Raw genomic sequence first — 26,494 nt, forward strand, 5'->3', positions numbered from 1 at the left:
TCACGTCAAATCAAAGTGTGATTATCGGGGCCTATAAGGCATCTCAGCCCCTGCAATGCCCAACGGGCACGGAAGGGTTCTATTTTCTGGTAGCCTAGCTGCAGTCTCTTTTCCTTCCGTTTTTCTGCAAGTGAAATCCAAAACTGCCACCAGACCAAATGAATCAACTATGCAATTTATAAAGCATTCACTTTAACCTCCAGGAAATCGCTACTGGAACACTGTACCTGTTCCACTTTTCCACAAGGACATCTTCTTCCCTGCTGCCATCAGACTTTTTAATGGACCTACCATATATTACGCAGGTCTTTCTCTACATCCTAGCTATGACAGCAACACTATATACTGCCCCCTCTTCTTCCCTTTTCCCCCATGTGCTCTATGAACAGAATATTTTGTCTACATAGCATGCAAGATACAATACTTTTCACTGTATTGCAACATGTGACAATAATAAATCAAAACAAAATAATAAGTGCATTTGAGCACCAAAACACAAAAAAAAACTTTTCTGTCCCTGTCCTCTAGATCTTAGTGCTTGGTTCCCTGGGCCTTGCTACATCCCTCCCTGCTCTCTAAAGCTTTCTTGAATCCTTCTTCTGTTCTTTTGATTTACGTTTTAGCCATTTATATTTCTCTCAATGGGGAGCTATTGCAAGTGCAAGCTGCTATTATCTCTTTGAATTAATTTTTTACGGAACGGGTAGCATCATATCAGGGCACTATACATCTGTGGAGATGACATTTGAAGAGGCAGCATTGGTTGCTGTGGAACCTGACCAGCTGAGTGGCAGCTTGCTGGAATGCTACGTGTTCCCCGGGCATTGTTGATGCGCGCGTGCGTCAGAGACACACCTGAGCGGCAATGCGTTGAGCGCATTGAGTGTGCAGCTGCTGCTCCTTCCTGGCCCTGCAACCCACTCAATCCAGGTAGCAGAAACATCAGGTAGGTGGCAACCATCCCTATCAACCAATTGAAATGTTGTTGCCGGGAGAAAATTTTCATACGTTATTTAAAGCGCAGGGCAGCAAGGCAAATAGGGCTTGACGAGAATTTTTCATGCTGGCGACAGAGAGCATCACAGCTAAATGAGGTCTCGATTCTTGTGTTGAGAATTGGTTTAATTTCGGCTCCGGTTTACAGGTTCTGTCGTTTTGAAATCTCTGTTTTCTTCTCACTTTGTGTTTTTTGATTTAAACTGTGCGGCCACTGATCTTCTGTATGTCATTTGAAAAGGTGGCCTAAAAGGTGAAGGGCTGAGTTGTATATAGCAGCCGGCTGTGTCTTTAGGATGTTTTCCAACAGCAGGTTATTCTTCAAGATGGCAGTAGCTCACAGCCCTTTCTGTGCGATCGCTGGTATTTACTGAATATTCCCTCAGCTATTTTAGGGAATATCTGGTCAGATATTGAAACACTGCCCAGGATGTATTATGCATCACTTGAGCATTTGTCATATGTGAAATGGACAGTAAGTTTAATTATTGCCTTTGAATAAAGGTCTTCATTAATATTTTCTGGGTACTTTTCCTGGAAGGAAATAGCATTGTTGTTATTATTACGGCTGTCATGTATCTGCTGTATATTTGCAGACAAAAATGCCAAGTTTTTTGGGGAAGATTGTCTTTTCTAAATGTATTTTAAACAAAAAGAAACTAAAGCAATTTCTGGAAAAAATTAAAGCAGCCTAATTGTTGTCTCTGCATTGGAAAGATGTAGAATTATTGATTTTATTTTATTTGGAAAAAGCTGTACATGCTTTCATTTTCGGAGTGGAATATTAGACAAAATAAACATATATTTCTAACCTGTGCAATACATTAGAAATTGACTACGTACGATAGAAATCCTACAGTACAGAAGAAAGCCATTCAATCCATTGAGTGTACTGACCACAATCCTACCCAGGCCCTATTCCTGCAATTATCTGCTAATCCTCCCAACACGATAGTCCATTTAACATGGCCAATCAACCTAACCTGCACATCTTTGGGTTATGGGAGAAAACTGGAGCACCTGGAGAAAACCCATGCAGAAAGGAGGAGAACATGCAGGCAGTCACCTGAGGCCGAAATTGAACCCGGGTCCCTTGCAACTGTGCCGTAGTCTTCTGCTCTAATTGAAAATCGGCTTCTTGGCTTAGTTCAGTATGTTTGTGTATGTTAATTTTAACTGACTAAGATTTAGAATATATAATCCATCACTAATAAATTTATATATGCATGCACTTCCTAGCTTCAACAAATTCCAATAGGAACACCATTGATGAGGGAATTGTTATTGCAACACAGCAATTTTTTTATGTAGCTTTCATTATACATATGGACAAAGGAACCAATAATGATAATATAAAAAATAAGGAAAGATACATTGGGATGGAATGTCCCCTGTTTCAATTATTCCCGAGTCTCTAATGCCCCTTTAGTTGAAGACTGCACTAAGATTTTGACTTTCAACATGCAATCCATGCAATATAGATTTTCTCCGAGAGATCAACTCCTATTTTTATTAAAAGTTTTATGTATAGCATGCACTTCCCATCTTGTTTTCCTGTGTCATAACCTTTCAGTTGTGCTTTCATGTCAATGTAAAATTCTGAGAGCATCAATAATTCATTGCTATGTAAACAGTTGCCTGTTACAGATGGTCCTGGCCTTGCAACATTTCCAGCTGACTCCCATTTGGGACTAGCATCTTATCTGCCTACCCCTGAAGAATATTCAAGCAAAATCACTTCTCACTTTATCTGCTTAATACTTTAATAAAATAAATATCTTTCTAATCAATGGTCTTTGCTGTTACTTCTGCCATTCATGTCTGGCTCTTCTTTTACTGTGCTTGTCCTTGAATTTTATTAAACTGCCCATAATAACTTCTTAAAAGTTGTGAAAGCAATAACTGCACTCCTCTAATTCTAGTCTCTTGAGCATCCACAGTTATAATTACTCCACCATTAATTGCTGTGGCTTGGACCTAAGCTCTAAAATTCTTTTGTAAACTCATTCATCTCTTTGTTTCTTTCCTCCTTTAAGACACAGCTTAAAATCTACCTCCTTGAATAAGTTTCTGGTCATTGCCTAATGTGGCAGACTGCCAACTATTGTTTTAAAATGCTCTTGAGAAGCACCTTGGGATAAATTTATTATATTAAAGATACTATATAAATACAAATAGTTGTTCGTTATCAGATCTTCTATTCCCTGAATCTACTCAAACTCTACCAGGATCCCACAAGTGCATCTTTTCATTATGGCTTTGCTGCATGCTCCATACCCAAGTGGTGATCTCCTCTACTTCTTCATGTGGGACATCTGATGTTATTTCTGTACATTCACTATGGCTGCTGCCCTATTAGTTTACTAATTCACTAGTGCCAATTTTTGCTTGTGCCTCATGGTCTATTCATTCATAAATGATTGCTGTTACTAATTTATCTTTTTTTTTCTCTATGATCTACTAACTTACTAATTCTCTTGTGTGATTTGCTGATGGCTGATCCTCTCTAAATTAATTAGTGCCCAATACAATTATTAATGTGTTTTCATGTTGCTCCATTATTTTGTTCATTAATATGATATTGTAATATTTATATTGTATGTTGCGTCATTAATTTACTGTTTTCCCCCCCCCCCCCCCCCCACATTTGTCCATTGTTTTCAGTATTTCATTCATTCAGTACTGTCTGTTGCTTTGTTAATTTATTGATTTGCTCATATACTGAATTTATTAATGCTTGGTTGCCTACTGCTTTATTATACCTTCTATAGTGTACACATTTAATTTAGTGCATCCACGGTATAAATTATTGTTCCAATCATAGCTAGTGCTGTATTGATTTATTAATGATCTTTTCTTGCTTGTGTAGCAGCATTCATCAATAAGCTTCCATTGTTGTACATGATTGATGTATGATTTTCTGTGGGTTGAGTTTTCCTGCAGCATATGAAACAAAATCAATAACATGTTATTTATAATTAAGGTTCTCTATTTTATTCTGCTAATTTTTTATCTCTACGGTGCCAGCTTCTGTTGTTCAATGTTCGCGGATCCGTGGTCAACATATTCTTTAACATGGGTATAAAACTTTTCCAAACCATACAAGATCGATTTTTTTTTTTCCCTAAAACAAAATCAGGGTAATTGACTGAGGAATGTGCTGGCCATATTTACCACTAGGAAGCTTGATACATTTTACACTACTCCAGCAATCTCTGGCCGGAAACTGAATATTGCATGGTAACCCAACTGACGTGCAGAATCGCAGATGGAAAACTCTTTGGAACAAGGGCCATTTGGTGTAACAACAGTTGCCCTGGCTTGACTCTGAAGAACAGAGGAGGCCTTCTAATCAATCTGCCCCAGCACTCAGCCATCCCCTGGACCCCTTTGATCTGCTTCTGGGGGCGGTGATCCATCTGTAACCCACACCTGCTCCCTCACCCCTGTCCCCAAAAGGGAAAATTGGTTTTGATGTGGGTTCTTTTTATACAAGCAAGGCTGTTGAGTTGGGATATTTTCACCTTCACCTCATCTGGCCCAACATATTGTGCCATAAGACCAATGTCAATATGACATATTGAATTATTTAGAAGTAACTACAGAATGTAAAAGAAAATAAAACCCAGCAAAAGTACAGCATTCTATATATGATTGTTATAGTAATAATCATTATGATTAATGATAATCATACTATAACTAAATCAAACACTCATACTGCTACAAGAATAAGTTGCTGAACAATTACGTCAAAAATCAAGGATTAGGAAAGAGAGGGTACAGATTTAATATAATTTGTCAAAGAAACAAACATGATATGAGGAGTAATTTTTTCACAAAGCAGGTAGTAGAGTCTGGAATGCACTGGTTGAGTGTGTACTGGAGGCAAGCTCAAATTAAGCAATCAGAAGGGAATTAGACTGTTTTCTGAAAAGGAAGAATCTCCAGGGTTATGTGAAAAAGCAGGGGAGTGGAACAAGGTGAGCCCTTCAGTTGAAGAGCCGGTGCAGACACACCTTCTGCACCATAACAATTATGTGATTATCATGATCAGGGTTTGACAAAGGTTAAATCATGAACTATAAGGAGATTTTGTTCAGGACCAAAACTGGGAGGGGTTGTGAAAACCAGAATTGAAGAGTAATCATGGAGTTTATACTAGGAATGTCTTGAACGTGAGTAGGACCTTTGCCCACTAGGCAGTAACCTAGGGTGACAAGATTTTTGTGGGCAGGGGAAGAGGCAGCAAAAAGCCCAAAGATCAGAAGGCTCTCAACTGTCAGTTAACCTGGCAGTTTGATTTTGCTTTTAAACCAGCCAACCAGTAAGCTTCCCAAAGGGAAGCAGCAGTTCCAGCTGGCTGCAAGGGGAATTGACTGTAGAGTTATGCCTGGAGGAACAACAAGTACAGAAAAGACAGAGCTGCTCCTCCAATCATAGGTTCTTTAGGTTGGTGTGCTATGGTTGTGTTTGTAGCAATTTCCTGCTCTATCATTGTTTCTCATGAACACACATCAATTGAACATGTTGGAAAAGTTGTACGCATGCATGGAAACAGCAGGTTTTCAATTGCATGTTCACAGCTTGGAGGAGGCTGTATTTGGAGCCCGAGGGAGAAAAAAGTCTTCCAAAGGAAAGCACTGTACTCTGGGATCAATAAACGTCTAATAGATTGGCGGTGAATAACGTACCACATCAGGGAAGATAGAAGAAGCAGAAGAGGGAGAATCGGAGCATGACAGGCCCAAAAGCAAAGAAGGACCCAACAGAAGAAGCGGGACTGATCGGGGGAGACACATGCGCGCACACACACGAAAAGACATAAGAAATAGAGAACACAATAACAACTAAAGATGAGCAGAAAAAAGAGAGAGAAGGAGAGGAAAGTAAGGCCACGACAAGACACCCCTGTGTAGATCAAGCATTTCTGTAAAAACAGCTGGATTCCTTCATGAACAGATTTTTGTGGGCGGAGCAAGTATTTTTTCAAAAAAAAATTAGAATTGTACTTGAAACTTTATCAAAGCTGGGAAACAGTGGCAGGTGGAGGTTACTTTATCTGGATTTGCAGCTTCCTGTTTCCCCTCACCTGAGTGTCACTGAACCCTTCAGTCGCACAGTTAAAATAAATTCAAATTAATGTTTAATCTATAAATTTTAAATAACAACATTCAAAGGTTAACTTCAATAAGGATTGTGCTTTAAAATTCACCACGAGGATGAAACCTTTTCATACATTGGATTGAAACTTTGTGTTGTTTAAAAGCTGTTTGTCTATTCACAGAAGTACATAAACAGGCTTCAGCATACAGTGGAATATTTTACTGCTTTCAGTTGCACAAGCGATTTGTAGGGGATGGATGTGGATGGGCACAAGGCTGAAGGTTTGCCTAGGATACCTAAATACTATTGTACTGGCCCTGAGCATGACATTCAAAGTTCTGAAGAATCTGTCCAGTGTTAAGGGTTGACACAAGAGGAAAATTGTCAAGCAATAATATGGAAAGGGGTAGGGACAGATTTATTTTGTCAGCCTCCCTCCCTGCAAAGTGAGAGAGAATGGATTGGGAGATGTAAGAGGCCTTTCGTATTCCTTACTTAATTGAGTGCAGCCCTAGAGTAGACGTGGGTAAATTGAATAGTTTGAATCATTACAAACTAATCAATAATACATTTTCAATGTGATACATAAAAAGTTGGGAAATTCAGAGTTTAGAGTGAATGGGCAATTTCTATTAAGTGAGCAACAAATGAACGCTCTGTCTGCATCATTATTCTTGCGCATTGTACAAGTTAATTGCCCATTTTGCACACATAGCACGATTTGCAGCTGACTTGGGACACAGTAGTAGTACGCTATTAAAATTTGCAGATTACACCAAATTAATGCTAATAAGGCAAACTGTAACAGAAGATTTTAAAAAGAAAATTAATCCAAAAGTGAGTTCTGATGAAAGATCATCAAGCTGAAACGATAACACTTTCTCTCCACTGATGCTAATCTGCTAAACAGATACTGATCTGCTGAGTATTCCCAGTACTTTGTTTTTATTATACAAGAGAACATTTACAGACTTGTAAATAAGTTTGCAAATGACAAATGAATTCACTGTGCTTAAGTAAAAGATGGTTCATTTGATATATTATTGTCACATGTATTGGGATACAGTGAAAAGTATTGTTTCTTGTGCACTGTACAGACTATGAACAGTATACATTCATAGAGGAGAAGGAAAAGATAGGGTGAAGAGAAAGATCAGCTTAATATTATAATAGGACCACCCAAAAGGCTGATGAAAGCAGGGAAGAATCTGTTCTTGAGTCAGTAGATGGAAAATAAGAGTGTACTGGGGTGGAGGTGCAAAGTGATCTGGGTAAATTTCTTAAATCATTAAACATAGCATCATGGATTAACAAGATAAAACATGTAAACAACATGGGTTCATTTTAGGAGAAATAGATTTCAAAAGCAGAAGTTATTTTAAACTTGTACATAACTTTGGTTAGACCACAAATCTGACCTCTGTAAAATAGGCATTGGAACACAGAAAAAAATGCAAAAACAATTATGAAAGAAAAATGAGCAGGCTGAGGCTCCTTTTGGTATATCTTTTCATTGAGAAGCAACCTGTCAGAGGCCTTTAAAATTATGAAGGGGTTCAAATAGGATCAATATAGAGCAGGTGCTTCCACTTGTTGAGGACTCCAAAACTAGAGCCATCAATATAACATCAATATATGCCAGTAAATCCAATAAGGAACTTAAGAGAATGATGATGATGTGGATTTTGCTATCACATTGGGTGAGGCAAACATCTAAAGACAAAACCAGAATAATACATGGGAGTAAAGAAATCAACAGTTATGTTAATAAAGAGAAGAGGAGACTTGTTTGAAGCATAAAGACCAACATAGACCTGTTGGAGCAACTAACCTTTTTGTACTATGTAATTTTCTGTACTTCTATCTCTAACCTGATTCTTTTACAATAACTAAATTGAAAAATTAAAAAGCATGCAAAGCAATTTAAATTCAGACAGTAATTCATAATGAAATTATACAAGTGCAAGACATTCACAATGGAATTAGTAATGTTCAGTAGAATAATATCTCCATTTGTTTACTAACAATAATTATGCCCTTTTGGTTCTTGTACCATCCTTTGTGTCTTACTCCATTGCTTCTGCATCCAATTTTGTGAAGACCATGCTGTGCACTGTATTGTAACCATGGTCTAACCAAAGTTCTATCCAAATTTAAATATGATTAAGAAATAGTTGTTTCATTATGGAAGTATTTGCAAGTTTTTTTATCTGTGGGTAAACAGAACTACCTAATTTTGAAAAATGCACAGTCATTTTAATTTTCTGCACATTTAATATGTTCTGTATTTATTTCAGGTTCTGGTGAAATCATGGACCATCCAGATTAGTAAGTATTGTGTCATTGCCTATCTCCCTAAAATTACTGAAAATCTTATGGAGGCTCAGAACATCGAGGAAAGAAAATGCATGAAGAAAAGGACAGCCAAGATGAAAGAGTTGCAAATAAATAAATGAGGAAAGTACATTTGAGTTCAAATAAAATGTGCATTGCTTTGAAGCAGCAGTTCAACAAGGTGGAATAAGAAAAACTGAAGTGAAGCAACTTGAGAATAAGCAGTGAATTTTAAAAATAGCCGTAGATTTTATTATTGTGATGTGATTAACCATACACCTGCAGTTCTATTTGTACATTTTGCTTGCTTGTATGTATGTAGAGGAAAAATCAAAAGAGATTAATTGAAATTACAGCATATCTGGTCATTAAGGATAGGCAACAACACCTCCATCATGATCATCCTCAACACTGCTGTCCCACGAGGCTGTGTTCTCAGTCCCCTACTATACTCCTTGTTCACCTACGACTGTGTGGCCAAATTCCCCTCCAATTCGATTTTGAAGTTTGCTGACGACACCACCTTAGTGTGTCGGATCTCAAACAATGAGATGATAGAGAATCTGGTGAACTGGTGTGGCAATAATAATCTCTCATTTTAATGTCAACAAGATGAAGGAGATTGTCGTCGACTTCAGGAAGCATAAAGGACAACCAACATGTAAGAGGTGCAAATAAACTTTTCTCATTTATTTATTTGAACTCAAACATAATACGCATTGCTTCACAGCAGCAGTTCTACAAGGTGGAATAAGAAAAACTAAAGTGAAGCAAGTTGAGGATGATTGTGGTGGAGGTGTTGTTGCCTATCCTTAATGGCCTGATGTGCTGTAATTTCAATTATGTCAAAGTAGAAAGGGTTGAGTGCTTCAAGTTTTTAGGTGTCCAAATCACCAACAACTTGTCCTGGTCCCCTCATGCCTACACTATAGTTTAAAAAAAAAAGCACGCTAACACCTCTACTTTCTCAGAAGATTAAGGAAATTTGGCATGTCAGTTACGACTCTCACCAACTTTTACAGATGCACCATAGAAATCATTCTTTCTGGTTGTATCACAGCTTAGTATGGCTCCTGTTCTGCCCAAGACTGCAAGGAACTACAAAATGTCGCAAATGTAAACGCAAACCAGCCTCCCATTGACTCTCTGTACACTTCCTGCTGCCTCGCAAAGCAGCCAGCATAATTAAGGACCACACGCACCTCGAACATTCTCTCTTCCACCTTCTTCCTTCAGGAAAAAGATACAAAAGCCTGAGGTCACATACCAACCAGCTTCTTCCCTGCTGCTGTCAGACTTTTGAATGGATTTACCTTGCATTAGGTTGACCTTTCTCTACACCCTAGCTATGACTGTAACAGTACATTCTGCAGTCTCTTGTTTCCTTCTCTACGAATGGTATGTTTTGTCTGTATAGCATGCAAGAAATAATACTCTTCACAATACATTAATACGTGTGACAAGAATAAATCAAATCAATCATTCTGCATAAATGACCAATCAGCTTTACCAATGAAACTGATGGTGTGGATCACTTCCTCACTGTTGAACCCATCCTGTTTTTGCCCTTTTGATATTAATGAGATGAAAATTGAGCAGGTTCTACCAGACCTGGTAATCTGCTCCATCAGATTACTGCCAGCTGATGAAGATGAAAATAACCCCAAATATTTGCACTGCTAAAACTCTATTGGGGCGATTCTTCCAACCAGTGCAGCAGACTGGGAGACTCAAGTGGAGACCGTTTAGTGATGTACAGGTGATGGATTTCTGGCGCGATCAGCTCCGTTCTGATTTCTAGTGTGAAGCTATATAAATTATTCAAATTCGCATTTAAGTACAATTTGAATTCCATTAGTGGGCCTGGGACTGAAGTCTCCAGGTCTGCAAGCCTCTCCCCCCACCGCCACGAGTGTTTCAGTGCAACAGGGTTTGCGATAGCTCCCCACCTACAAGGAGCTGCTGACTACACCCCGCTGGAGTGAAGAGGAGCCATCGAGGCCTCAAGGCTCACCAAAAGGGATGCTCCCTGGGCTTTGCCAGCCTGGCTCCCTGGCACTGCCCAAGGAACAAAGTGCTTGATGGCACATTGGAACTGTTCACCAGGCACTGGACAGTGCCAAGGGGCTGGGACCTAATGGGGTAGGGCCTCCAGGGGGGCAATTGGTGTGGGTGAAGGGTTCTGCTGCCACTCTGGAGGGAGATCAGTGACAGAGGGAGGGAGAGAGGCCTGAGATCAGGACTCGGCATTGGGGTGGTGGTGGTGGTGGGCGGGGCACTGTGAGGGATGTGAATCTGGCTTCGACACGTTTGGAGGCTAGCGATTGCTGCCCTTCAGATGCCCCCATGGGCCAATCAGGAGGCTGGTAGTGCTGGGCTGGTGGGCATGTGGCAATCTGGGTGTTGACTTATCAGCATATGTGCAATGACCTGCTCAGTGCTATGCTGCCAGTCTCTCCAGTGGGAAATGGCACCAGCCCCAGGTGTTCCGCATGAATCATGCCAGTGTACAAAGTATAGGAAATTCATTTTGAAAATTCTGCTGAAAAAACCAGCGGGACTTACTCCAGTTCTTATGCAAATTCGACACAGCGTAGGGCAGACTTGAAACTGAGAGTGTTTCAGATCCGACTTTTAGACCCATTCTCAGGTGCCTCCATATGCACTCTGTCTGAAAAAATAGCAGCGATTCCGAATCATGCTACATAAACCAGTGGATGGGGTTTAACGCGCCTGAAACGCTGCAACTCCAATCAGAGCCATCTACTGCACATGTGCAGAAAATAAATAGAAAAGCACTCCCCTGCCATGTCACTCCCAGGCCAGATAATGCCTCCCCTTAGCCCCCACAGATATTGCCTCACCCTCATAGCATAACTGACCCCTTTTACATCGCCCCACCCCACCCTCCTGCATCGATCGCATGCAGACTGGCAGCGGACACCATCTTCCCCCACCAATGGTCACACACATTGTGGCAGCAGACACCCGCCCCAGCCCACCACTCATAGAGGCATCTGACATTACCCTCCCCAACACTGATCTGAGTCAGAGACCAGCTGGAAGCTCTGAATGTACCTCCTCAGAAGCTGGAGTACCTGAATCGGACCTTTGCACTTCATTTCTGTTTCGCGCCGAATCTGGACAGGTGAATGCGGTGGTAAAGGGGAAATAGCCACAGAGGTGGTTGGAGATCGTGCTACTCACCTCATGCCTGACGCTACCAAGTTTTTGCACCTGAAAATGGGCACAACTTGATGGTAAAATCGGGCCCTTATAATTTTTTAGGAGAATCGCCCTCTTATGTTTCTCCACTCTGTTAAGATGTTTATTACAGTAAGAAGTATCACAACACCAATTTAAAGTCCAACAAGTTTATTCGGTAGCAAAAGCCACTAGCTTTCAGAGCACTGGTTGCTAGTGTTCCAAAAGCTAGTGGCTTTTGCTACCAAATAAACCTGTTGGACTTTAAACTGATGTTATGAGACGTCTTACTGTGCTTACCCCAGTCCAAAGTCGGCATCTCCACATCAAGATGCTTATTATTCAGAGTTTGCTTCTGTTCACTGATCTTTAGAAAATCTTTTTGATTTTCAGAAGACGTTAGACAAGGTACCTCACAAGAGGTTATTGCAGAAGGTCAGGGGGCATGGAGTTGGGGGTAGGGTGTTAGCGTGGATAGAGGACTGGTTGTCAAATAGGAGGCAGAGAGTGGGGGTCAATGGGTGCTATTCGGATTGGCGGTTGGTGACTAGTGGAGTGCCCCAGGGGTCGGTGCTGGGGCCTCAGCTATTTACCATTTATATAGATGATCTGGAGGAGGGAACCGAGTGTAGGGTATCGAAATTTGCTGATGACACCAAAATTGGTGGAAAGGCAAATTGTGTGGAGGGTGGGGAGAGTCTACAGAAGGATCTAGATAGGCTGGGCGAATGAGCCAGGAAATGGCAAATGGAATTTAATGTTGGCAAGTGCGAGGTGGTCCACTTTGGTAGGAAGAATGGTAGGAAGGATTATTACTTACGTGGAGAAAAACTGCAGCAGGCGACGGTGCAGAGGGACCTCGGGGTCCTTGTGCATGAGTCGCAAAAACCCAGCTTGCAGGTGCAGCAGGTGGTCAGGAAGGCGAATGGGATGCTGGCCTTCATAGCGAGGGGGATTGAATATAAAAGTAGGGAGGTCTTGCTGCGGCTGTATAGGGCATTGGTGAGGCCGCAGCTGGAGTACTGTGTGCAGTTTTGGGCGCCGCACCTGCGCAAAGATATTTTAGCCTTGGAGGGAGTGCAGAGGAGGTTTACTAGGCTGATGCCGGAGTTGAGGGGGTTGAGCTATGAGGAGAGGCTGAATAAACTAGGCTTGTACTCGTTAGAGTTTAGAAGAATGAGGGGAGATCTCATTGAGACGTATAAGATGATGAATGGGATGGATAGGATAGAGGTGGAGAGACTCTTCCCGCTCAGAAAGGATAGTAGGACTAGGGGACATAGCCCCAAGATAAAGGGGGGGCGGTTTAGAACAGAGTTGAGGAGGAACTTCTTCACTCAAAGGGTGGTGAATCTCTGGAATTCTCAGCCCGTTGAAGTGGTGGAGGCTGCCTCGCTAAATATTTTTAAGACGCGGGTTGATGGGTTTTTGATGAGAGAGGGGATTAAGGGTTATGGGGAGAGGGCGGGAATGTGGAACTGAGCCACGACAGATCAGCCATGATCTTACTGAATGGCGGGGCAGGCTCGAAGGGCTAGTTGGCCTACTCCTGCTCCTATTTCTTATGTTCTTATGTTTACCCCAAATGTTCTAGTTCTTGTTGTTCTGCAATTTCACATTCATGACTGTGTTTACATGTTGTCCCCCAAATTGTTCCTTATAGTCCACCATGCCAACAAACTTGATATTAATAATCTTTGAGATTATTCTTCATTCTGTGTTCAAATTATTTACGTAATTGGAAAACAAAAGTGGTTCTTTTACAAAATTCCTGGGCCAGTTTATCTACTTCTTAATCTAAACTTCTTCTGTTTCCAGAATGTATATTAGGGATGTATTATTTGACATTATTGCCACATGTATTATTATACAGTGAAAAGTATTGTTTTTTGTATGCTATACAGACAAAGCATACTATTCATGGAGAAGGAGATGAGAGTGCAGAATGTAATGTCACAGTCATAGCTAGATGCATAAAAGAACAGCTTAATGCAAAGTAGATACATTTAAAAAGTCTGATAGCAGCGGAGAAGAAGTTGTTCTTGTGTAGATTGATACGTGATCTCAGACTTTTCTATCTTTTTCCTGACGGAAGAAGGTGGAGGAGAGAATATCTGGAGTGGGTGGGGTCCTTAATCATACTGGCTGCTTTGCTGAGGCAGCGGGAAGTGTAGCCAGAGTCAATAGATGGGAGAGTGGTTTGCTTGATGAATTGGGCTGCATTGATGACCTTTTGTAGTTTCTTGCGATCTTGAGCAGAGCAGGAGTCGTACCAAGCTGTGATACAACCAGAAAGAATGCTTTCCATGGTGTGTCTGTAAAAGTTGGTGTGAGTCATAGCTGACATGCCAAATTTCCAAAGTCTTCTGAGAAAGTAGATGCATTGGTGGGCTTTCTTAACTATAGCGTTAGGGCATGGGGGAGGATGTTGGGAAGGAACATAAGAACACAAGAAATAGGAACAGGAGTAGGCCATCCAGCCCTTTGAGCCTGCCCCGCCGTTCAATAAGATCATGGCTGATCTGTCATGTCTCAGATCTGTCGTGTCTCAGTTCCACATTCCCGCCCTCTCCCCATAACCCTTAATCCCCTCGCTTATCAAAAACCCATCAACCCGCGTCTTAAAAATATTTAGCGAGGCAGCCTCCACCACCTCAACGGGCAGAGAATTCCAGAGATTCACCACCCTTTGAGTGAAGAAGTTCCTCCTCAACTCCGTTCTAAACCGCCCCCCCTTTATCTTGAGGCTGTGCCCCCTAGTCCTACTGTCCTTTCTCAGCAGGAAGAGCCTCTCCACCTCATCCTATCCATCCCATTCATCATCTTATACGTCTCAATGAGATTTCCCCTCATTCTTCTAAACTCTAACGAGTACAAGCCTAGTTTATTCAGCCTCTCCTCATAGCTCAACCCCCTCAACTCCGGTATCAGCCTAGTAAACCTCCTCTGCACTCCCTCCAAGGCCAAAATATCTTTGCGTAAGTATGGCGACCAAAACTGCACACAGTACTCCAGCTGCGGCCTCACCAGTGCCCTATACAGCTGCAGCAAGACCTCCCTACTTTTATATTCAATCCCCCTCGCTATGAAGGCCAGCATCCCATTTGCCTTCCTGACCACCTGCTGCACCTGCAGGCTGGGTTTTTGCGACTCATGCACAAGGACCCCGAGGTCCCTCTGCACCGTCGCCTGCTGCAGTTTTTCGCCACGTAAGCAATAGTCCTTCCTACCATTATTCCTACCAAAGTGGACCACCTCACACTTGCCAACATTAAATTCCATTTGCCATTTCCTGGCCCATTTGCCCAGCCTATGTAGATCCTACTGCAGACTCTCCACACCCTCCGCGCAATTTGCCATTCCACCAATCTTGGTATCATCAGCAAATTTCGACACCGTACACTCGGTTCCCTCCTCCAGATCATCTATATAAATGGTAAATAGCTGAGGCCCCAGCACCGACCCCTGGGGCACTCCACTAGTCACCAACCGCCAATCCGAATAGCGCCTGTTAACTCCCACTCTCTGCCTCCTATTTGACAACCAATCCTCTATCCACGCTAACACCCTACCCCCAACTCCATGCCCCCTTACCTTCTGCAATAACCTCTTGTGAAGTACCTTGTCAAACGCCTTCTGAAAATCAAGATAGACCACATCTACCGGCTCTCCTCTATCCACTGCCCTAGACACATCCTCATAGAACTCCAATAAATTTGTCAGACACGACTTCCCCTTAACGAAACCGTGCTGTGTCTGCTCTATCAAGCAATTCCCCTCAAGATGCCTCGCTATTTCCTCCTTGATGACGGATTCTAACATTTTAGCTACAACAGACGTTAAACTAACCGGCCTATAATTCCCTGCCTTTTGCCTGGCACCTTTCTTAAACAACGGCGTAACATTAGCCGCTTTCCAATTTTCCGGCACTTCCCCGGAATCCAGCGACGTCTGGAAAATAACCACCAAGGCATCCACTATCACCTCCACCATTTCTTTCAGAACCCTCAGATGCATTCCATCCGGTCCTGGGGACTTGTCCACAATCAGTCCCTCCAGTCTGTCGAGCACCGCCTCTCTAGTAACAATAATGTCATTGAGACCCTCCAGTCCTACCACCTTTCCATCGCTAACACCCGCCAAATTATTCACGTCTTCCTCCGTGAAGACCGAAACAAAACAAAGGAAGGAACCAGGATAGGTGGTTGGTGATTTAGACACCTAACAGCCAGAAGCTCTTGAATATTTCTACTTTGTCCTGATGGCAGCAGAAAAAGAGCTGTTCTTGAGTCAGTTGGTATGTGTCCCTCAGGCTTTCGTGTCTTTTTTTTCCCGATGGAAGAACGTAGAAAAGTGTGTCCAGGGGTGTATACCATTTGGGCCTGGTGACATTCCAACGTTTAGTTTGAGTATTTCTTTTCAGTAAATTCCTTTTGAATACCTTCAGAAATGCATCGCTGTTGCACATCTCCAAGTACTCCTGCAGTTCTCACCTCCATATCCTCTTTAAGTAATGAGGCACAATAGTTAGCATCTGTTATTCCCATATGCTTCGATACCTTTTCTTTCCCCTCTACATGTTCCCACCTACTACTTCAACTTAATTTTATTTATAGAAGTCCATGTAATTTCTCTTTAGTTGTCTGGCAGTCTTCTATCATGTTCCCTCTTGCCTTCATAGTTTTAGTTTCCATCTTTTCTATTATTATACTTCTCATAGTTCTCTTCTGTGGAAATATTTCAGCTTTAACTAGGATGGGGGTTTCAAAGAAAAAGCAGTTGTTATCTTTCTACATTTATTCTTGAAATTGGGTGCATTAACAAGTATTTATTGTCATCCCTATTTTCTCAGTGAAGGTGGTTATGGACTACCTTTTGGGACTAAGAGGTAAAGAGTTAACACAACTCACAGCTTGCTTTGCCATTCCAAAAGTAATTGAGACAACCAATGGTACTGGAGTCGCATAAAGGCCAGAGCACACAAGGATAGCTGGTTTCCTTCCCCAAAAGGACACAAATGAACCAATTGGATGTTTACAACAATCCAACTGTTTCATGGTCTTGTTTTAGTAATAATAGCTTTTTAATTACAGATTTTCTGATACCATGTAATTTAAGTTCATGCTCTGTGGATTAATGATCTAGACCATTCTTTTGCTAACTGAATAACTTGACCACTAGATGACTGTAACTTGGATGGATCTGATATTTGGATGATAGTGAAATAGCAAACATATGAACAGGAACATTTCAGGCCTCTTGGAAGATGTCTCTGACTGAATACAAGAAAAATGCTGACTTCCATTAGTAAAAACTGACTGTCAACATGGAACATGACGCTTAACATATGGTAGAAGAGTATAGCTTTGGAACTGAGTCTATATTTGGGAATTGAGGATTTCATTGAGAAGGAAATGTTCCTTTTGCTTTTGCTACCTTTTTGACCCTGTTGGAATTGGTCCTTTAGTATAGGAAAGGAACTGGCTGCTTGGTGAGCATCTGGTAAATGATTAAGCTCTAATCCAGTCCCAAGGTTTAAAATAGTATATAAAGTGGTAATAAAGTTAACAAAATAAAACAAGAAAATTAGTAAGTAAATAATGTAAGTCATGAATTAAAACATGTCAAGAATGGCAGGGATGTGATTTATCAAGACAGCAGAATATGGGTGCTCCTGGACACTAATGTGACCCAGGGCAAACACGTTACAGTTGGTGTTTGCAGCTCAAGGAGCTTCGGCTCAGACCTACTGAGTGGAGAGTCGGCTGCAGTCAATGTAGCACACCAGGAAGTGGGAAAATTATCTGGCTCCTCTGTACCAGGAGGCAGTCGCGCCGCTTAGGATAGGGTCTTCTGGTTTGCTCAGTGGTCAGGGATAGGAGGGTGTGACCGCAAGTTAGGCAGGTAAGGAGACCCAGGGGGCAGGAGTGTAAGAGCTTCAGTGTTTGAAATTGTCCAATAGGTTTGAGGTTCTCTCAGCTTATTTGTATGAGAGTAGAAGCTGCAGGATTTCTCGCTGCAGGATTTCTCACTGCTCTTCTTGGACAGTGAAAATGTTAGATGTTATTATTAAGATCATTATAGCAGGGCACTTGGGAAAAATCAAGGTGATCGGGTGGAGTCAACATGGCTTTGTACAAGTGGAATCAGGAGGAAGTTTATAAGAAAAATTAAGTGTACAACTATTATGAAAATGGGAGAGTTGCAGATCTGTAGTTTGGGAGAGTCAGCAGGCTGGACTTAATTCACCAGCCAACTTGTTCAGATAGCAGAAGGACCTATTGCGTATGTGCAGATCTCTGTGACTGCACGTGTACAATTCCAACAGCAGAGGCCCAACAGAGGGAGAGAGCTGTCAAGCCTTTGCTGTTGCAGCCAACCCTGACCCAGCCCCACCCCTCCCACAAGAACAGGGGCCCGCGGCTGATCACGAGCCCCACACCACCCAAATATATTGTTCCCTGCTGCCCAGATCGATTGTGCCACCCCAAGACCATTCACAGACAGAGGAGTAGCAGGTCCCCGTGGTGACTAGCTTCTGACAAGGCCAGCAATTATTATTGTTCGCAGGTAGCTGCTGGAACCATGGTAGCCTGTATGTTGCAAGTTCCAGGATTTCATCATTTTGATATATTTCCAAGTCAAGGTGGTATATGATTTGAAGAGGAACTTCCAGATAATGTTCCCATGTGCTTGTTGCCCTAGATCTTCTAGGCTTTAGAGATTGTGGATTTGGAAGGTACATCACAGGAGCCTTGGTGAGTTGCTGCAGTGCATCTTGCATATTGTACAAACTGCTACCAGTGTATGTGAAGGGAGTAAATTTTTAAAGGGTAGATGGGATGCCACTCAAGTGTGATTTTTTTTTTTTCCCCCTGGAGGTAGCCAAGCTACCTGAGTGTTGCTGGAGCAGCACAGATCCAAGAAAGTGAAGGGTATTCCATCACACTTATGATATGTGCGTTATAGGTGGTGGCAAGGGACTGGTGAGTCAGGTGGTGATTACCTACTGCAGAACACCTAGTCTCTGACCTGCTCTTGTAGCTACAGTATTTGTGTGACTGGTCCAGTTATATTTCAGGTCAACTGTGGTTCTCGGGATGTTCATTGTCAAGGATTTCAAATGCTCTCTTATTGGCAATGGCAACAGCCAGGAATTTGTAAAGTGTGAATGTTACTTGCCAGTTATCACTAAGACTGAATGTTGTCTGGGTTTTATTGCATGTGGGAACAGTCTGCTTCAGTATCTAAGGCATTTTGAATGTGGCAAGCATTGCAATCATCAGCAAATATCCCTAGTGCTGACTTTAAATGGAGAAAAGGTCATGGATGAAGCAGCTGAAGATGGTTAGGCCTAGCATTTGAGGAATTCATGCAGGGATATTCTGTGGCTGATCTGATTATTTTGAACAATCTTCCACCTTTCTTTGCACTTAATTTAACTCCAGCCGACAGAACATTTTCCCCAATTCCTTTGACTTTAATTTTACTAGGCCGCCTTGGTGGCTTCTTGGTCACGTGTTGCCTTGAAATCAACGGAAGTTGCTCTCCCCTCAACTCTGGAATTTGACAATATTGTCCATGTTTTGACCAAGTCTGTAAGCAAGTCAGGAGCTGTGTGGTGCTGCTGAAAGCCACACAGGTTACTGGTGATTAAGTACCAACTAGTAATAATGTCAATGACACCTTCCATCACTTCACACACAATTGAGAGTGGACTGGTGGATTGATCCTGCTTTTTGTGGACAGGACATACCGGAGTAATTTTCCACTTTGTCAGCTAGGTGGCATTTTTTTTGTTGTAGCTGCACAGGAAAAGTTTGACTCTGGGCATGACTAGTTCTGGAGTTCAGATCTTCCGTACTACTGCTGGAATGTTATCAGAATTCATAGTCTTTGCTGTATCCAGTGCACTTATTTCTTAATATAACACAGAATGAATCAAATTGACTGAAAACTGGCATCTGTAATGCTGGGGATCTCAGGAGGAGGCACAGGTGAATTATCCATTCAGTGCTTTTGGTTGAAGATGGTTGCAAGTAATCCAGCTTTACCTTTGGTTCAAGACTATATTTTCAAGACTCCAACATTAAGGTTGGAAATGTTCATGGAGCCTCCTCCTCTAATAAGTTGTTTAATTGTCTATTGCCATTCTTGTGGCAGGACTTCAGAGCTTTGATATGAAGTGTTGATTATAGGAATGCTTAGCCCTGTCTGAAGCAACCTGCTCCCACTGTTTAGCGTGCATCTAGTCTTATATTCCATATTCGCCATTTGGCACCTCATTTTGGATGTGCTCGATCATGCTCCTGGCATGCTGTCCTCCACTCCTCTTTGAACCAAGGTTAGTCATCTGGCTTCAGTGAGGGCTATACCAGGCATATTGTGATGACATTTAATTCTGATGCTGGTAATGGCTTGCAGCACCTCCTACGTGCCCAGTTTTGAGCTGCTAAGTTTGTCCTGAATCTATCCCATTTAGCACAGTGATAGTGCTGTACAACCTAGAGAGTTTCCTCTGTGTAGACAGGACATTGTCTGACACCAATACCAGTACACTTCCACCAATACTGTGGTGGGTAGATGCATCTACAAAAGGTAAGTTAATAAATACAGATTAAGTATATTTCTCTGGTGCATTGCTTCCCTCACCACTGTCGTAGGTCCAGTCTGGCAAATATGTCCTTCATATGAGACCAACTCAGTCATTAGTGGTACTATTGAGCCATTCCCAATGATGGATGTCGAAATCCTCCAACCAGATTATATTCTGTGTTTTCGCTATCCTTCGCGCTTCCTCCAAGAGATGTTCAACATGAAGGAATACTACTGTTCCATCGGTCAAGGGAGGGCACCAGAACGTTCCCAGGCCACATTTGACCTGATGCAATGAGACTTCACGTGGGCCAGAGTTTTCAACCCAAAATGGTATTGGGATCTTCCAGCTGCACCAGTGTGAACGGGGATTTCAATAGCTTGCCAGCCCTGTTGCAGGTTCTCTGGTGTGGTTTAGGGTCAATGTTGAGGATTCCCAGGGCAACTCTGTCTCAACAGTATATGACTGCCACAAGATTTGTTGGGTCTGTCCTGAGAGTGGAGCAGAGAGTGCCTGTGAATGGTGATAAAGAGGTTTCGGGCATTGCTGAAAGGTATGATTCTATGAGTATGACTACATCAATGTTTTGCTTGACTAGTCTGTAAGACAGCTCATCCAATTTTGGCATTAGTCCCCTGATCTTAGTAAGAAAGACATTACAGGGTTGTGTCTTTGCCCCATCTGGCACTTAGGTTGATGCCAGGTGTTTTGCCTGGTTTTATTTTTCTCAATCTCCTATGGTGTTTTTGATACAAGTAAATGGTTTGCTAGGTCATGTCAGAGGGCAGTTAAGGGCCATAATTCTGCAAGCTTTGAAGCACATATACACCAGACTAGGTAAATATAGAAAATTTCCATACCCAAAAGACATCTGTTGGACCAGATGGATTTTTACAACAATCAGTAGGTTGTTGTCGTCATTTCTAATACTAACCTGAAAATTACAGATTTATTTAATTAATTAAATTTAATTTACCAAGTTCCCTTGATGGAAAAGTCTCAAGATCGTTGGAACACTCAGCCTATTTAGTAGTCCACTAACATAATCGCTATACTCCTGTTTCCATTTCCTCCCAGTAGGAAATAGAACTGGATTTGTTTCCATGTCTATATCCAGTGGGATCTGGACAACATTCAGGCAAGATACATTTGCATCACGTAAGTGCCAAGCAATGACCGTACCCAACAAGAGAGAATCCAACCATCTCCCCTTGATGTTCAATGGCGTCACCACGGCTGAATCCCCCACTATCAACTGTGGAAATTAAGTTACAACAACTATGGCAGACAGCTCTGTCAGCAAGAATGGAAAGTGCTTATGTGCAGACAAGGCCACGGCGAAGTCAGCGGTTTCTTATTCCGAGAAATGCCAATCTAACCTTGTCAGTTTCTTAGACACTGTTCCCGGCCATGGCGTGAACCAAAGACAAGTATAAGAACAAATGCAAAAGACAAGATATGACAACATATTATGTTAATGATGGATTCAAAGGAGACAGTTTCTATTGGATAAGAAAGGACAACAAGCTATACAATGATTGGTGGACTATGTACGTAAATTAAGGATTAGAATGTTGCTCATTTCTCATTTGCTATAATGAACTATAACTGCAAATCATCTATGAATTGATGGAACACCTGGCAGTGCATCCCACTGAATATGTTCTCCTTGTGCACAAGTAATAAAGCTTGGGAGTTTGAGTATTCTTGGTGCCTAAGTGTTGATTGTACCCAAGTCGACTACACAACATCCTGGGGCTTACCATTGATTAGAAATTGAACTGGCCCAACCATAAAAATATTAGCCATATAAACACTATGGCTTCTGTGATGAATAGCTTGCCTCACTTATCAAAATTCCACAGAATTTAAAAGTAACTTTCCAATCTTTCTTTTGTGTAAGAGCTTTCTCCTGATATCAGGCTGATGAATCTCTGACCAGTTTATGGTTTTAATGGTGGGAGCTCCTATCTACAATGGGGCTCCCACCACTGCACAGTAATGTAGCTAGTGGTGCTACCACAGCTTAGTATATATACATTGTAACCTCTTTCACCTTGCACTATTTAAAATATGCTGTTTGCCTTTCTCTATGATGCTCACACTTTCAAGGAATTATCTGTTTGTAGCCCAATGTCACTTTGTTTCTCCATATCCTTAAGTGATTTTCTGTTGATTGTATACTTCTGTTCCTTATTTTTTCCTCCCCAAATACACTACATCACATTTTCCCACATCTGTCACCTCTCTGCCCAATATCCTAACTTGTCTCTTACTTCCTGGAATCTTCAGAAGCTTTCCTTGCTGTTTGCCATTCTATTTTTGAGTCACCACCCTATTTACATATCTTGCTCACTAAACCCCAGTCAAAATGATTTATTTAAATCAAGAACAAAATGGACCTAGCTCTGACTTCTGACATGTACTTTTCTCCCATTTGAGAAACACCTATTTACTGTTATGTGGACTGCAAATCAAGTTAATCTGAAGTTGTTCCAGGTTAGCAAATGAACTGAAATGACAAGATGGCATGATGTAATGTAGATTGAATGAATAAATAACCCAAGTTGTTTTTCTTCTATCAGTAGCTATGCTCGAGAACTCTACAGTCGGTATGTCCGAAACCAGGACAGTTCAGTTGTAAACAAAATGCAACAAAGGTACTGGAAGACCAAGCAAACGTTTATTAAAGTGACCGGAAAGAAAGAAGATGAGCATGTTGTTGCATCAGATGCAGACCTCGACTCCAAATTAGAGGTAAAATGGTGGATAATATTTCTAAGTGATTTGCATTAAGTTCAACCATGGTGAATGCAATTTTTATTTTTGTAAGCTTTAAGTTTATTTTGACTTAATTGTCTCATTTTTCGAAAACACATTTTATGGCTTCAACAATTTGTATTTGGATTCTTATTATTTTAAATTTCTAAGTATATCAAAATGGAAAGAGATAGATGAGCAGATGTCAAATCATAGAGACAGAGATTAGGGGTGGGATTTTTAGCTGCGTTTGTCCCTAGACCAGAAAATCTCACCTGAGGTCAGCGAACATTTGCATGGTGCTATCCTGCCTGCTTTGATTCCCATGGTGGGCAGGACAGGAAAATCTCTGCCCTATGTTTGGGATTTTTTTGACTCCAGTAGCAGATACACGAGCTATTGGCTGCTGGTGGGATCTTCTGGTCCTGCCAACATCTACGGCTTTTGAATGGCTTGCCCGGCCCACTACCAGGAAACCACCATGAGAGGTTGACTTTGAGAAGGGCTGGAAAAGCCCATCCCAGGCGTAACCAGAAAAAGGTATAAAGGTGCTCATAACTTGTTTTTGGGATGGAGAGAGAAATGGGGAGATCAAGTAGGTTGAGGGAATATCATAGAATAGAACCAAAGGCAGTTGAAGGTTTTGTGACCAAGTAAGTTAGGAGGGTTGCAAGTTGGGACCAAAAGAGGCTGGAAGATTCAGAAATAGAATGGAGCTAAGAGGAGGACAAGAGAGATAAGAATGAAGATAGTCATTATGGAGGAGGTAAGAGTTCTTGGTGATTGATCTTGATAAGGATGTTGACTTTGAAGCTCAGTTTGCAATCAAACAGGCCATTGAAGTTTTGCATGATCTAGTACAGACCAAATGGAGCTGATTTTAAACCTGCCTTGATGGAACAGAAGTGGTCTGCATCTAGAGTTGGTCAACTTACAAAGTTAAGTTAATACTGATGATGTGGCTACTGCAGGGGCCTGCCAGTGATTGGCCGAAGTAACCACCTGCTTCAGGTAGTACTTTGCCTTTAATATGGCACTTGGAGTTCTCTGACATGTAAGACTCCGAATCACATTTTAGGATGGAACTAGTTGGAATGTGTGCCATACAGTCTGTAACAATAATGCCAGAACTGCTGAAGAGGCCCCATAAAGGCATATTTTGAAATATTTTTATTCTAGACAGGAGATATCTCCAAACCCCTAAGTTGTTATTTAGGTTGCTCCCAACCCAGGCTGTTACTACCCACACCTGCCAGGACTATCTTACAAGTCAGGTTCCTGCAAGATGCTCAAAATTGCACCATCCTATATCTCGCAAGCCTATTGAAATGCCATTTAAACAAAGTTTAGACCTCAAAATGGTCTGCCCTATAGACTGACAAAAATGTATAGGCAGAATTGGGTAGTCCAAATGTTAAAATCTACTCCTGATTGCGCCTGTGGAGGGGATAAAGTTAAGAGCAATGAAGCAGAGTCTATGGGAGTGACATTTTCAGTCAATGTTTTCTGATGTTTTGAATGGAAGTTTTAACTTGTGTGTAAATTGATGTCAGACAGATGGTTTTATAGTAAAAAGATTGATGTAGGATTGAGACAAGTGAGGGAGAGACAGAGCTGGAAGACTTAGAGAACAAATGGTGGAGGATGTCCCGTGTTTGTATGTATGTTTATTAAAAAGAGGAGAGGATTAAGGATAGATCACTGGGGAACACTGGAGAGAAGATAGTACCTGAGTGAGAAGAGAACCTGTTGCTGCAGATACCCTGGCTACGTTCAACATAGTTTATTAGCATCATCCAAAAGCAATGGAAGAAAATGGTATAGTTGGTCATATCAAATGCAGTGAAGTGTAAGGAGACCCAAGACCCATGATCACAATCATAGAGCATATCATGTGATTTTTTTTTTTGACCAACAACTTCAACTTCATTAGAGTTTAGAAGAATGAGGGGAGATCTCATTGAGATGTATAAGATGATGAATGGGATGGATAGGATAGAGGTGGAGAGACTCTTCCCGCTCAGAAAGGACAGTAGGACTAGGGGGCACAGCCTCAAGATAAAGGGGGGGCAGTTTAGAACGGAGTTGAGGAAGAACTTCTTCACTCAAAGGGTGGTGAATCTCTGGAATTCTCTGCCCGTTGAAGTGGTGGAGGCTACCTCGCTAAATATTTTTAAGACGCGGGTTGATGGGTTTTTGATAAGAGAGGGGATTAAGGGTTATAGGGAGAGGGCGGGAATGTGGAACTGAGCCACGACAGATCAGCCATGATCTTATTGAATGGCGGGGCAGGCTCGAAGGGCCAGATGGCCTACTCCTGCTCCTATTTCTTATGTTCTTATGTTCTCTATGTTGTGAGAAGAAGTCTGTGAACTAAGTACAGTAGTAGACCAAATTAGTAATTTTTTTGTGTAAATATAGGAATGCTTGTTCTTAACATAATTTACTCAAACAATTATGGTGAAATATTGTGGTGCATTTTGAGGAAATTGTAATATAAGAATAAATAATATCGATAGAATAGAAATTCAACTTGTTATTTTTAAAATATATTTTTATGGAATAGAAATGTCATTTTAGAGCACTATTTATTTTAAATTCCAGAGCAAATAGGAAATAAATGACTATAATTAGTCATGAGAACATAAGAAATAGGAGCAGGATTAGGCCATCTAGCCCCTCGAGCCTGCCCCGCCATTCAATAAGATCGTGGCTGATCTGTTGTGGCTCAGTTCCACATTCCCGCCCTCTCCCCATAACCCTTAATCCCCTTGCCTATCAAAAACCTATCAACCCGCGTCTTAAAAATATTGAGCGCGGCAGCCTCCACCACTTCAACGGGCGGAGAATTCCAGAGATTCACCACCCTTTGAGTGAAGAAGTTCCTCCTCAACTCCGTTCTAAACCGCGCCCCCCCCCCCCTTTATCCTGAGGCTGTGCCCTCTAGTCCGACTGTCCTTTCTGAGCGGGAAGAGCCTCTCCACCTCAATCCTATCCATCCCATTCAACATCTATACGCCTCAATGAGATCTCCCCTCATTCTTCTAAACTCTAATGAGTACAAGCCTAGTTTATTCAGCCTCTCCTCATAGCTCAATCCCCTCAACTCCGGCATCAGCCTAGTAAACCTCCTCTGCACTCCCTCCAAGGCCAAAATATCCTTGCGTAAGTGTGGTGACCAAAACTGCACACAGTACTCCAGCTGCGGCCTCACCAGTGCCCTATACAGCTGCAGCAAGACCTCCCTACTTTTATATTCAATCCCCCTCGCTATGAAGGCCAGCATCCCATTTGCCTTCCTGACCACCTGCTGCACCTGCAGGCTGAGTTTTTGCGACTCATGCACAAGGACCCCGAGGTCCCTCTGCACCGTCGCATGCTGCAGATTTTCGCCACGTAAGTAATAGTCCTTCCTACCATTCTTCCTACCAAAGTGGACAACCTCACATTTGCCAACATTAAATTCCATTTGCCAGTTCCTAGCCCATTTGCCCAGTCTAT

General features: G+C 41.9%; 1 protein-coding gene across 3 annotated transcripts in view; it reads left to right on the plus strand.

Moving 5' to 3' along the window:
• The first annotated feature begins 875 nt into the window (after positions 1 to 875).
• ica1 (islet cell autoantigen 1) overlaps positions 876 to 26,494 on the plus strand; it is a 154,472-nt gene continuing 128,853 nt past the window's right edge. For all 3 annotated transcript variants that reach the window (XM_080207581.1, XM_080207590.1, XM_080207599.1), the window contains exons 1-3: positions 876 to 946; positions 8,397 to 8,427; positions 22,819 to 22,990. In XM_080207581.1, coding sequence (XP_080063707.1) covers positions 8,411 to 8,427; positions 22,819 to 22,990 — 189 coding nt within the window. In that variant the 5' untranslated portion in view covers positions 876 to 946; positions 8,397 to 8,410. The remainder of the gene's footprint in view (positions 947 to 8,396; positions 8,428 to 22,818; positions 22,991 to 26,494) is intronic.

This window comes from Carcharhinus amblyrhynchos, chromosome 2 (assembly GCF_965287045.1).
Source record: "Carcharhinus amblyrhynchos chromosome 2, sCarAmb.v2.hapA, whole genome shotgun sequence".
In the NCBI taxonomy this organism is placed as follows: domain Eukaryota; kingdom Metazoa; phylum Chordata; class Chondrichthyes; order Carcharhiniformes; family Carcharhinidae; genus Carcharhinus; species Carcharhinus amblyrhynchos.